We start from the raw sequence: 13,865 nt of genomic DNA, 5'->3' as shown, positions 1-13,865 counted from the left end.
CCCCCTGCTGCAGCAAAGACTCGGCTCGCTATTTAATGGGAGTTCTTGTCGTCAATTGTCTTAATTAAATAATCACTCTCAATTTTTATTTGGTCGATCAAGATTGGTACACTCTCCCATCTCGTTAAAATATGAGAGACGTACGCCACTCTTCTATGAAATGACCTATATATCCTTTGACATTATTCACTAATTAAGATATTGGAAAATGATTTGGATGCTACAACATTTACTAAAGAGTCCGTTTATAATTGGTAAAATAATTAAGAGATGCCACTCTTTTTGATATAAAAATGTAATTGTTCTATTAAAAGTATGCCAAACATTTTTTGACATTAGTCTTGGAGGACGTGGTGTAATTGGTCTTAGTCAAACTCTCCCGGTTATATGTAAGAATTATCAATGGTGTTGGTTCAGCAATCTCAATTTTTTTTTTTTTAAAGTGGTTGTGTATATATTAGGAGTGAGAGTTTGACTCTCGAAATGATAATTTGTAATCCTATTAATATTAACCGCTTTAAGTTCTACTAATGTCGTAATAGGATTGAATGAGACCATAATTTAATCAGACTTAAGAAAATGCTTACAATTCTCCCATCATCTAAGCCATTTTCTGCGCGACTCGCAACACATTTAATCACGGCATGCAAAAAAAAAGAGTAGCTTACCTGCTTTTTCTATTAGAAAAAAAAAATGGTTATATGTAAGAAAGGAGATAGAAGACAATTACTTCTATCCGGCAAAAACATTTGTTTTGTTATGTGTTTTGTTTTTTTCTTCACGCCAGTATTTCGTTAAGCTGAATCTTTCAAAATCAGATTGCGTAACAGATGGCAGGCGCCTACTTGTCAAAGGAATTCATTCCATGCACGCAAGAAGAAGCTATTTCGTCATTGTTTGCATGGCTTGAAAGGACTTTATCTCTTACATTTTGGATTCATATGACCCTAGGGAATCTACGTATTCTTGGTTTTTATTTATTTATTTTTATTTTTTATTTTTTATTTTTTATTTATTATTATTATTATTTTTATAATCAAGTAGGGACACAAAGGTCTACACATGACACATGCACTTACATAATTATAATGTTATTTTCTTAATTATTTATTTAGCAATCAAATCATTCATCAATTTTTTTACTGTTTGATAATGGAATCATGAAATGGAACCTTAGTGGTGAATTGACAATATTTTTACGTTTGTAATGGCATAATGCTTTCTTTCTTTTTTCTTCCCTTTTTTTTTATTTTTTATTTTTTTTTTTATTTTTATCAAAAAGTATATATATTCTACAATTATTTCCACCTTAGCAACTGCATGTGAATCAGTATTACTACTACTAGAACAGCGTATTTATATATGCCAAAGTCTTTTCATGGTCATATTTTGTTGCTTAATTTGGTTGGCAAAATTACAAATTGGAGGACTTCATGCTACAATTAGCTTGATCAACTTTCGTAATCCCATTTCATGAGGCCATTACTTTCATTAGGTTTGAGATAACTAACCGGATGTTCAACTTTATGAAAGATAGAAATTAATTGTTGTCTTTGGGGAAGATCTAATGCACCCAACTCATCAACTTGTTAAAAGTGCGAAGGAAGCTGCGGAGGTCTATAGCTCAGTAAAAGTGAGGTAAGAAGACAAAATAATGTTATCACGATAGAAGGCCCTTCCAGATGGTGTTTACAAAATAAACTAAGATGCGGCAATTGACAAATCTAAGAAATTGATGGGTGTTGGTGTAATTGTTAAGGATGAAATGGGTAAGTTTCGAGCATCAATGTGTATATTTGTCTGATATATTAATTACTGGCCCTACAATGGTGGAGGCTTATGCGACTTGAAAAGCGGTACTACTTGGTAAAGACCTGGGTATACAAAAAGTTATTTTAGAAAGTGATGTCATTGAGATAGTCCATGCTTTTTGGAGCGAAGATCAATTGTGGCATAGATATGGTACGATGATTGAGGATGCTAAGATTGTTTTGCACAATTATTAGGCTTAGGTTGCGGAGCATAAACAAGAAGGGAAGCAAATATGATCGCACATACTTTGGAAAAGATAGCGGTCAAAATTAAACATCTATGGAGAAAATTTGGATGGATGAGTATCCTAAATTTCTTCATGACATTGTAGTTGTTGGTAGTTGTAATCTTTGATTTGTTATGAATGAATGAGATTTCACTTTTTTTAAAAATATATATATACCGAAAAGTGCTAGAAAGTTAAACACTTGAACACAAAAATTTTTTCAAACAAACGTGACAGTTTTTAAATTAAAAAAATGCAATTCTCTTTTCCTTGTTTGCCACTTACAGTCTGTCACGTCAGTTTGAAAATTTTTCTAGGTTCAAATGTTTAGCTCTCTAGCACTTCTTTATATGACCCTTTACATAAACTTGAAAGAATTCATTTTCCAACTAATACTCTACCCTTTTCCCTCAGAAAATTGGAGGAACTAAACCCTTAACACTACAAAAAATCGAATGGTTTTTGAAGTGACAAACAGTAACCAAATTTTGCCATGTCAGAAACCATTATAAAAGTGCTCCTATATTTATTGTCTAAATTGCTAGTAATTTGGACAACAAAATTACTTAATCAAAACATCATGCCTTAAGGAAGTTCACCGCTTTAACTAGATCAAAACAGATACATATGAAAAAATATATATAAAGAAAATTAAAAATTGAAGCGAAAACCAAGAAAAGAAAAGAAATGACGATATATAGGAGAGATCGATATATTTTCGATTTTTCGTTAGAAAGAGACAAAAGAGGACGTGAGTCACGTGAGTCTTTTGACCGAGAGGGGTTGGGCAGTTGGAGCGGATTAATTGTTGGTGTAGCAAACGCCCATGCAAAGCGGAACCATTTTTAACCAATAATATTAACACATTCTCTACACGCTTCAAAGATTAATGCTTCAAATGAACAACTAAAGTACGTAAAAGGTTATCCTGTAGCACAAGCCACTGTATTTTAAATAGTCAACTGTACAGCTTTTACGTTACATTAATTAAAACATTTTCAACTACAAAAGAAAAAGAACGGTCCAAAAAACGTTAGTGAAACGAGGCCAAAACATGCATGTACGTTGATATCCATCATACATGCAGTGGCAGCCGGCAGCCAGCCATCTGGAATTTGGGATGCAGAAATATTGTTTTAAAAATGGTGCTTAATTACAGCTTACTTCTCACAACTAGAAAATTTCAAACCTAATTTATTATTTAGGTGGAGTACTGTCAGTGTCAATTGCCAACGGAAAGAGGCCAATTATGTTTACAAACCTTAATTAATTTCTTCGTGTTTCCTCTGAGTCGTCATATGATCATATGATGTAATTAAACCCTCATTTTTCCCATCTCCTTACAATTTGTTAGTAAACGGTTCATACTCAAACACGAAGATCGACAGTCGTCGGAGATTATGGTCCTTCAGCCAAGGTTCCTTGTCTCGGATGGACCATACATTTGAGTAAATTAGGAGTAGTCTCTGATGTCATGAGATAAATTGTTTTATTTTTATATTTGTACTAAATTAATCTTTGTCTGTGCTGTCAGATAAACAACTGATTTGCTTGCTTCAATAGGTTTCCAACCAATACATCTAAAACCTAGACTTTGGGGACATCTACTCGTTGGTCTAAATATATATATCCCCACGTTTATGTCTCTTTATGTCCCCATATTTCTCATCCAAAAGACCCTGCCTGCATATTTTGAACATCTTTTACTGTTGAAATCAAACCCGGCCAGTTTTTTGTTAAAAAAAAAACTCTTATTGTTATATATATATATATATATATATATATATATATATGTGAGTAAAAGAAACTATAACAGCATAACAAAAGAAAAAAAAAATCTGAAACCAAATAAAAAAATAAGCAAAATAACACTATTTATGCAACAATCTATACTACAGCTAGCCTCGGAGAGGATCCTCAAGATAGAAGTAGGGGTGGGCAAAAACCCGACCGACCCGCAAACCCGACCCGCCCCGATCCGCCCCGCCCCGAGCGGTTTTTAGGCATATTTTTGCGGGTTCGGGTAGGATCTCTCCAACCCGTGCGGGGCGGGGCGGGTTGCGGGTATAAAGATTTATTTCATGCGGGTACCCGCCCCGCCCCGATCCGACCCGCCCAAGTATAAAAATATTAAAACTAAAAAAACCCTAACCTAATTTCCTAACTCTCTCTTTCAGTTTCAGCCGCCTCTCTCCCTTCCTTCCTCTCTCAACCTCTCGTCTCTTGCTCTCTCTCCATCTCTCTTGCTCTCGCTCTCGCTCTCTCTCCGTCGCTCTTGCTTGCTCGTCTGCGCCGCCGCTCCACCTCAAATCACTGGCTGTTGCGCCGCTCCCACCTCCACTCCACAGACCACGATCCACGATCCACGATCCAGGTTTTTCTCTCTCTCTCTAGGCCTCTTTCATGAATGGGAACCAAAAGATCTTTTATCATTCAGATCTAATCATTCTTTGGTTTTCTATTCCATTGATTATAGGTTTGATGTTGGGTTGGGTTGTGTTTGATTGTTTCTTGGTATTCTGATGTAGGGTTTGTTTGAAAATGGAGGACAAGAAACCTGCAAAATAGACGAAAATGGAGGAGAAGAACCCAACCCGCACAACCCGCCCCGCCCCGCACAACCCGAACCCGCGCGGTTTTGTTAATTTTGCTCGGGTGACGGGTTGAAAAATTCAAAACCCGCAGGGTGCGGGGCGGGTGGAAAAAAAGCCCATACCCGCCCCGCCCCGACCCGTGCCCACCCCTAGATAGAAGGATCGAGGTTGTGAGAAAAAAGCTGCTAACAAAACTAGTTGTATCAGCCAATGATAAAATTTTGTGAGTCTTATTCAGGGCACTCAAAATGTATTAAATTATCAATTATCTCAAAAGTTTAAACCTATAGGAAGAGGTAAATTTAATCACTTAATTATTACTTTAATATTCTCCCTTACGTGTGTCCAACACGTAAAATATTTAATTTAAATGGGAGGTAAATTGACGGAGTCAATGGGAGGTAAATTTAATCACTTAATTATTACTTTAGCTTTGATACCATGTTAAATAACCACTTGTCCTAACAAGCTTAAGCTAATAAGAAGAGATACATTTAATCACTTAATCATCACTTTAACAAAATGTTCTTAACTTCAAACCAGTTGCAAAAAGAGATGTGAAAACTAAGAGATATATTTACAAATAGATAATGAGTCCTCACTTTATTAAGTCAGTGTATCTGAGGTCCAGATCTAAATTTAGAGTCTTATTTGCAACAAAAAGCTCAACCGAAAGAGAGCCAAAGGAGTAGGGGTAAAGATCTGTAAAATCTACCAAAAAAACCAAAGAAGGCTAGGTCTGTGGCACGTATAGCTCATACATGCCGTGGCGGCACGTAGCACTTGGCATACATGTGCTGTAATGAAGGACGTCGGTGTGGAAGGATAGGTGGCCGGAGATAGTAAAGGAGGAGCATGTGACTTGTGTAGGTGGAAATTAAGGTTGAAGTAAATCTAAGATCTAGATCGATCTTAACCACAAACAAAAATAGTTGTTGAAACTAAAGGGTGGGGGAGGGAAATGTCGGGAGATTTAATCTTTCCCAGACAGTATATGAGAATTAATGGTTAAAGATAAGTCAGATGTATGCATGATGGTGCATGGGAGGGATTTGCATTTGTTATTGTATACATGATATGCACATGGGTCGTCACAGATCTAAGGATATATGCATTATTGCATGGATTGAAATATGTATATATATATCACTGACTTTGCAATATTTAATTGACTTTGTGTTATTTTATGATAGCTCAGTTCAATCATGCCCAATATTATTGCCTGGATGGATCCTTTTCAGAAGGGTAGAACTAATTAGGAGCCAACTGCACCTCGCACATCTATAACATATATTGCCCAATATATATCTTGAGTTTTCTTCTGCCAAAATAATTTAAATTTCTGAAAACTCCCATAATCGAATATCTTCCCCCCAATCAAGACATTCCCAAGGCAGGTATTAGAAACTGTAGTATACCTAGCTAGAGAGAAGAAAATATGCTAATAATAGGCTCGTTGACATTTAGAGACCAGAAGAATTTTACAAGATCGATCTCAGCACCAACAAAACCCATATTTAATTATCGAGTCGGTGATAGTCAACAAAAAATCGAAGTCCAATCAAAGTATAACATGCAGTAACAATTAGTTAGCCCGCCGGCGCCAATTTAACTTTTTTCAATTTTTTTTAACTCTTAAAGTCAATCAACAAATTCAAACAAGTTGAAACCAAGACGAGGGATGATATATATATGGATTTGTGCAATATATATATATATATATATATATATATATATCACTGATGAAAAAAAAAATGGTTATATGTAAGAAAGGAGATCGAAGACAATTACTTCTATAAAACAATTTTTTTTTTTTTTTCTTTCTTCACGCCAGTATTTCGTTAAGGCTGAACTGAATCTTTCAAAATCAGATTGCGTAACAGATGGCAGGCGCCTACTTGTCAAAGGAATTCATTCCATGCACGCAAGAAGAAGCTATTTCGTTATTGTTTGCATGGCTTGAAAGGACTTAGGTCTATACATTTTGGATTCATAAGACCCTAGGGAATCTACATATTCTTGTTTTATTTTTCTTTTTTCTTTTTTTCTTTTTTATAATCAAGTAGGGACTCAACGTGACACATGACACATGCACTTACATTCTTATAATGTTATTTTCTTAATTATTTATTTAGAAATCAAATCATTCATCAATTTTTTACTGTTTGACAATGGATGAAATGGAACCTTAGTTGTGAAATATTGGCAATATTATTTTTAGGGAAAAATATAAAAAAGCCCTCCAAACTACCAGCCGTTTTCGATTTAGCCCCCTAATGTTCCAAAAGTGATAAAGTAGCCCCCCAAACTACCAAATTATTGCATTTTGGCCACTCCGTTAGTCAAAACCGTCAGTTTGGACGGAAACTGCAAAACGACGTCGTTTGTTACGGGTAAGTTACTACAATGCCCTTTTGAGAAAAATATAAAAAAGCCCCCCAAACTACCAGCCGTTTTCATTTTAGCCCCCTAATGTTCAGAAAGTGATAAAGTAGCACCTTAACTACCAAACAGTTGCAATTTGGCTACTCCGTTAGTCATTACTGTCAAATATGATGGAAAATTCAAAACTACGTCGTTTTAACAAGGGTAAGTTACTAAAATGCCCTTTTAGGAAAAAAAAATTATATTAAAACAAGCGCGCTAAACGGCACCGTTTTTCTTGAAATTAGGGTTTCCTTACACTTATCAAAACGGCGCCGTTTTGATAAGTGTTAGGAATAAAAGAAAAAACCTTAGACCCCATGCAGAAAAAACCCCCAACCCCAGTTTATCTCTCTCCCCCAAACCGCCGGCCACCACGTCGTTCTATCTCTGGCAACCTTCTCCCTCAAGTGAAAAAAACGCAACACCCCTCTCTCTCTTTCTCTCAAAACCGACTGCCCCTGCCACCACCATCCATCACCGCCGGCCACACCATCCACTAGCTACGAAGCGCTACCGAAAAATTCTTACCCATTGTAGAAATCAAACAAAAAAACCACGTTCGTAGATAAACAACACCGATCTGACAGCTAAACCATGAAATACAATAAAAAGATTGAGTTATGGGTAAGATTTACAGGCTGCCGGAGATAGACGACGTTGTGGCCGGCGGTTTTGGGGAGAGAGATAAACTAGGGTTGGGGGTTTTTTCGTGGGTCACCTGCGTGGGGTCTAGGGTTTTTTCTTTTAATTCCTAACACTTGCCAAAGTGGCGTCATTTTGGTAAGTGTAAGGAAACCCTAATTTCAAGCAAAACGGCGCCGTTTTGCTTGCTTGTTTTAATATGATTTTTTTTTTTCAAAAAGGGCATTTTGGTAACTTACCATTGCCAAAACGACGTAGTTTTAAATTTCTCATCATATTTGATGGTAATGAATAACGGAGTGACCAAATTGCAATTGTTTGGTAGTTTGGGGGCTACTTTATCACTTTTTGAATATTAGGGGGCTAAAATGAAAACGGCTAGTAGTTTGGGGGGCTTTTTTATATTTTTCCCAAAAGGGCATTGTAGTAACTTACTCGTAACAAACGACGTCGTTTTGCTGTTTCCATCCAAACTGACGGTTTTGACTAACGGAGTGGCCAAAATGCAATAGTTTGGTAGTTTAGGGGGCTACTTTATTACTTTTGGAACATTAGGGGGCTAAATCGAAAACGGCTGGTAGTTTGGGGGGCTTTTTTATATTTTTCCCTTATTTTTACTTTTTTTTTTGTTAGTTTGTTATTATATTTTATCTTTCAGTCTTTATTTGAATTAGGTTTCTTTGTTAGTCTTTTATTTGGTTTAGTTGTCTTTACTTCTAAATTAACTTTATTTCATTGTTATTTTAGGGCTAAGAGTCTTGGGGTATAAATATATGTTTATAGCCTTTAACAATTCAGTTGTTGATTATTATTGATTTTGATTAATGAGAATACTCAGAGTTAAGTTTATTCATCTTTTCCTTTAAAGTTTAGAGAGTATCTATTGTTTTTAGAAGAATTCTTAGATTAATTGATAAACTCAATATCTGGAATTAGTTATCCGCTGCTTTATTGTTGTTTTTCGCTGCAGCCTACTAAGTCACGCTGTATCAATATGCTACTGTAGTGTCCCAGAATTTTCAAAGCTATTTAAATAGATTATTTTGATAATGATGTTATTTTAATATCCATTGTAGCTAAGGATTTTAATTCTTGGGAAATTTATGAGAGTGGTAATTAGAGAATGGTAATTGGTGAAATAGTATAGGGTTGGTGAAATAGTAAAATGAGGGTATAATTGTAAATTGAAGATAGAATGAGGGTATAATCGTAAATTGAAGGTGGAATAGTGTAGGGTTGGTGGAATAGTATAGGGTTGGTGGAATAGTATAGGGTTGGTGAAATAGTATAGGGTTGGTGAAATAGTAAAATGAGGGTATAATTGTAAATTGAAGAAAGAATGAGGGTATAATCGTAAATTGAAGGTGGAATAGTGTAGGGTTGGTGGAATAGTATAGGGTTGGTGAAATAGTAAAGGGTTGGTGGAATAGTGTAGGGTTGGTGGAATAGTATTTGATTTTCTCCTATAAATAGAGCTCTTCTCCTTCAGAATTTTCACCACTCATCTCCTCTCCCATCTCTTGCATATATTCTTCCTTCTTCCGCTTTTTACTCGGTCTTTCTTCTTTCTAAGAGTGTTTACTCAGAACAGAGAGAGAAAGGGCGAGACCAAGCGCTACAAGAAAGAAAGAACACAAGAGATAGCGGACTTTAGAAATTAGTTTCAAAAGATATACTAGTGGTGTTAGTCATATTGGAGCAACTAGATTCCTTCATACCACTTCTAGCTTCAGTCTAGAGGTAAGTAAATTCACTACCCCTTCTAAAATTACTTCATGTCATGCTATTTATATATTCTTGTCATGCTATTTATATATTCTTGTATCAAACTGTAAATGATTATTTTATTTACCTGTCATGGAGATATGTTGCATGCATGAAAGATTTCTAAAAGAATTATTTAGAAAGTTTATATTTCTTTAAATGCTTTTTAAGCACAACAAGTTTATATTTGGAAAAGTTTCCATTTTAAGAAAAGAAAGTTGAGAAATGATGATGATTATAAGAAAGAAAAAAGATGATAAACCCTCCTACATGTTGCCCTAAGATGCATCAAAAGAAGTACAAAGAAAAGTACAAGAGATGAGATAAATGTTTATGAAATGAGGGCACATGTATGGAGGAGAGTATTTTTGGCCCCAAGATAAGATAAGATGAGAGTTCGGTACCGATACTCGGATGGAGGCGAAACCACTGAAGGAGGCTATGCCAGAAGGTGGTATTCCATCAACTAGACCGTTGAGTGCACCAAGAAAGAGTTAATTGACGGTCGGGCATGGCTGAGGCCTCAGTTCAGTGCCATGGTCACAGGACCCGCAACCCTCGTGCACAGGGGTAATAGTGTACATGGGCCTTATTATGAGAAAATGATACTATATTTTCAACGATGATATGCTATGATGATTTACAGAGATTATTTATAATGATGCATTATGATGATGATTTATAAAGATGATTTACAACGATGATCTATTACTAGATGTAATAGTATGTATATGTTACGGGAGATGCAACCGTACATACAGATATTATTATGGCTAGAATTATATTTATTTGCGAAAATGATTTTCAAAACTGAGAACAAGGAGTAAAACTATTTATGGTTGTGGATTTTACTTGCTGGGCCCCCTTTGGGCTCATTCAGTTTTATTTCTTGTTTTCAGGTAGAAAGGATGCTGGAATAGGAGGCCGGAATGGGGTGGGAATAATTATTAATTTTCAAAGTCTTTTCATATAAGTTATTGTAATGATATGATATTCTGCAACTAAAGTTTAATGTTTTCTAATTTCGCTTGTAATAAAATCTCTTGAATAATGTTTTATACATTTTTCGTATCCTTTAAAATCAAGTACTCTGATAGACCTTATAGATCTTTGCAAAAACTTTTGTTGTAAAAGAAGAAAAGTGGCAAACTCAGCTTTAACGGGCTGGGGATGTTACAATTTTGGTATCAGAGCAAAGGTTATAAGGTTCTGGCAGACTTTTCAAAAAAAATAAAAAAATAAAAAAATAAAAAATTGGGGGGTTAATGAGAAGCCACATTCCGGCCAAGTAGAGTGTGCATTGTTGTGTGGTCTCTAATAAATGATGCATGAGCATTTTTCTAATGGTTAATTTTTTGTTAAAAAAAAAAAAAACAAATCATCCTAGTGTGATTAATTTGGAGGATTTTATTATTGTGATCATGTTAATGACGGAGATGAATTTTTATTTTATAGATAGGTTGTGATCTATAGTATCTGCCTATTTGGATTTGCGGCAGTTTTCTAGAGTATCGATTGATAAGGGTATATTTTAAGGTGTCTCGAGGATTTAGAAAAGATTATTGATCATGATTTAAAAATCGTATGATGATTTTATAGATTTAGGTTGCGAGATGATTTGTGAAATTAACTTGGCGACAAAATGGTTTTATGGATTTAGGTTGTGAGACAAATTGTGTAAGTGATTTGGTAATGAATGGTCTTATGGATGTCGGTTGTGAAATGATTCTTGAACTGAATTAATGATATAAGAGTTTATATGAGTTTTTGGTAATGGCTAAGGTTTGGTCGATGACAATAATGATACTATGATTGATGTTATAATATATGGATTGATGAATAAGGATTACGTAGTGGCATGAAGTGAATGCCTAAGTATTGCAGGGATAAATGCAAATGAGGTATACCCTAGAATCTATAAGATATTTTGATATATAAAGTTGTGGTTTAAGGATTTTGATATTTTCAATTGATTGTGATGACTTTAAGGTACAATTCATGAAATCTTTGAGGTGATTCTTAGAATTTGAGGTACTAGGTTTTCTGTAATTGAGGTAAATTATATTGAAGTGATGCTTAAAGTTTTGAGGATGAATTGATGCTCCTAGGTTATGGATAATATTTAAATTTTGAGGCATTAGTGGATATGAAATTATGAGAAATTTTAGTTACATGCCAAAGCTTTTGATATAATTTTCTTTTACTAAGTAAAGATAATGGATTATTATTCTTGAGGTAAATTGAAGCATAAAGGTAAGAGTTGAAAGACAATATGATACAGTGATATAATATAGTGACATGATCTAAATTTCTCTTATAAGATATATGTTCAATGATATTAAGGTATTTTAGAGGTTGAAAACATGTGATGGTGCATACTTAGATGTTTTATTGAGTGATTAACTTTTTTAAACAGATTGTTTGTTTAAAGGAAGTTATTACAATGACAGAATGATTTCATAATGAATATTGAATGAGCACTGAATGATTACGAAAAGAAATGTTTGGAGAACAAGCTCCTTATAATATTACATACCAGTGTCCATAAAAAAAAAAAAAAAAAAAAAAAAAAAAAAAAAAGAGAAGGGAATTTGTTGCATAAAGAGATACGTGGTAATGATGAGCAGATGATTCCTCAGAGCTGCTCCAGGAAGATTATTTCTGCACAGAGAAAACCTAGTATGAGCATAATCATATATTTATATAATTGAATTATCAAAGAGAATATTTATTTCTAATGAGGTACCTGACTAGAGCGTGTGCGGAGAGACTTGCAACACCCCTGAACATCGACCCGGAGTTTTTCGTGCTGTCGCTGGAGACGTTCGGTATTCTTCTCCATTTCTAGCATCTTTGGTCCCAAGTATTCTGCGTAAGATAACATCATCTTTTTCAGCTGAGTATTCTCCTGCTTCAAATCCACGTGTTTTCGTTTGTAGTATTTGAGCAGTCGCTGTAAGACCCCGATTTGGTTTCTTGAGACTTTCAGCTCAACATTTCTGGCACTCAAACGTTGTGCCATGTCAGAAACTGAAGCAGCACCTTGGATACTGAATGCCAATGAGTTATTAATAGCATCAGTATCCGACCTATCAGCTAAGAACGTTTGATCCCGTGGAATTACGAAACCTTTGGCCACTGCTACAGCAGTAGAATCATGGAGCATGACAGAATCGTGAATAGTGATAGGACGATTGTCAAAGACAAAAGTTGGCTGCCATACGTTAGGATATGCAGCAGGTTCATTAGGGTGTGTAACAGGTACGACGGGATGAATAGCAGACACTTCAGGGGGAACAACAGGCACCTCCGGTTGCACGTCAGGCATAACAATGGGTTGTGCTGCAGGAGCAACATTCAAATCGAGGTTGTTAACAGATGATGATGATACTCCCATATTTAGGAGAGTAAGGAAAAATAGTTGAGAATACGAAGAAATTGGGAGAGATGAAGTACTGAGAAGAGACTAAGCGTTAGGAACTGAAGAAATTTTGTGAAGTTTCTGGAAGCAGCAGACGAGTGGCTTTAAAGGAATTTTTCACTTCAGGTGAAATAAACAGTAAACAACAAAGCGTTAGGCGACCTCGGGCCGCGATGGAAATTTTGTCAAAAGATCCCGTGGAAGTAGGATCTTGTCTCCTGTCATAAATTCGACTGAGCTCATTTTTCAAACCCACTGTTCAATCAACGACTTCAAATACCATGCGTGGGCAACTGAATGAATTGTCATGCCAACGCGCACCACGCGCTCGTTCATTACCAGAAATCTTTCCTATAAATTCCCACCTCTTTCTCCATTGCAACACATGCCTTCTGATCATACCCCTTCGCCTGAAATCTTCTGTTAATAGCCTTCCATACAATGAAAGCTCGACTTTTCCTCCTAGTTGAGCGTGTCCTCAAGAGAAAAATGCAGCCTCACGATTTGATTCACAAACCCAACTCTTTATACTCTCAGTAGTAAACCATTGAAGCAAGATTATCGTTGATCATGTCCTGATGAAGCAAGATTATCCTTGATCATGCTTCTCAGGCTAAATATCTCTCTTTCCTTCTCAGTCTTCGTAAATGACAGAAGAGAGAGAGCATCCGATGTGGGTATTTTGAAAGTCTCACATACATGCCATGTCCTGAAATGCTTTTCAAATCTTCATTTCTAGAAAGCAACAGGACTATCTTTCTCTCTTTTTCTTGACCTTGCAAGACCCAAGGGAGAGAAATTATAACATGAGTGTTTTGGGACATCCAGCTTGGAAACTTACCCATATCCTACCTTGCTTGCTTATCAATTTCATCTCTAGAACGCAGCAAAGCACAGCATGATTAGTCAAGAATGGATGAGAATCTTACATTTGATGTAATCGTGTATTTCGTTTGAGTTGAAATCATAATTACGAGTT

General features: G+C 35.6%; 1 protein-coding gene across 1 annotated transcript; it reads right to left on the bottom strand.

Annotated features, from left to right (window-relative positions):
- Nucleotides 1-12,056: 12,056 nt before the first annotated feature.
- On the bottom strand, nucleotides 12,057-13,371 carry LOC148583895 (uncharacterized). The gene is made up of 2 exons (XM_088510699.1): nucleotides 12,212-13,371; nucleotides 12,057-12,126 (listed from the first exon to the last, which is right to left on the bottom strand). Exons 1-2 carry the CDS (start codon nucleotides 12,860-12,862, stop codon nucleotides 12,121-12,123), a joined length of 657 nt encoding a protein of 218 aa, XP_088366825.1. The 5' UTR covers nucleotides 12,863-13,371; the 3' UTR covers nucleotides 12,057-12,120.
- Nucleotides 13,372-13,865: the final 494 nt, after the last annotated feature.

Source organism: Corylus avellana, chromosome 9, assembly GCF_965113065.1.
Source record: "Corylus avellana chromosome 9, dhCorAvel1.hap1.2, whole genome shotgun sequence".
Lineage (NCBI taxonomy): Eukaryota > Viridiplantae > Streptophyta > Magnoliopsida > Fagales > Betulaceae > Corylus > Corylus avellana.
The sequence above is the reverse complement of the archived record's forward strand: the minus strand, read 5'-3'. Positions and strand labels throughout refer to the sequence as shown.

Bases quoted from the DNA above. Each gene is read 5' to 3' on its own strand.
- LOC148583895 (XM_088510699.1), bottom strand. From the start codon at position 12,862: ATGGGAGTATCATCATCATCTGTTAACAACCTCGATTTGAATGTTGCT.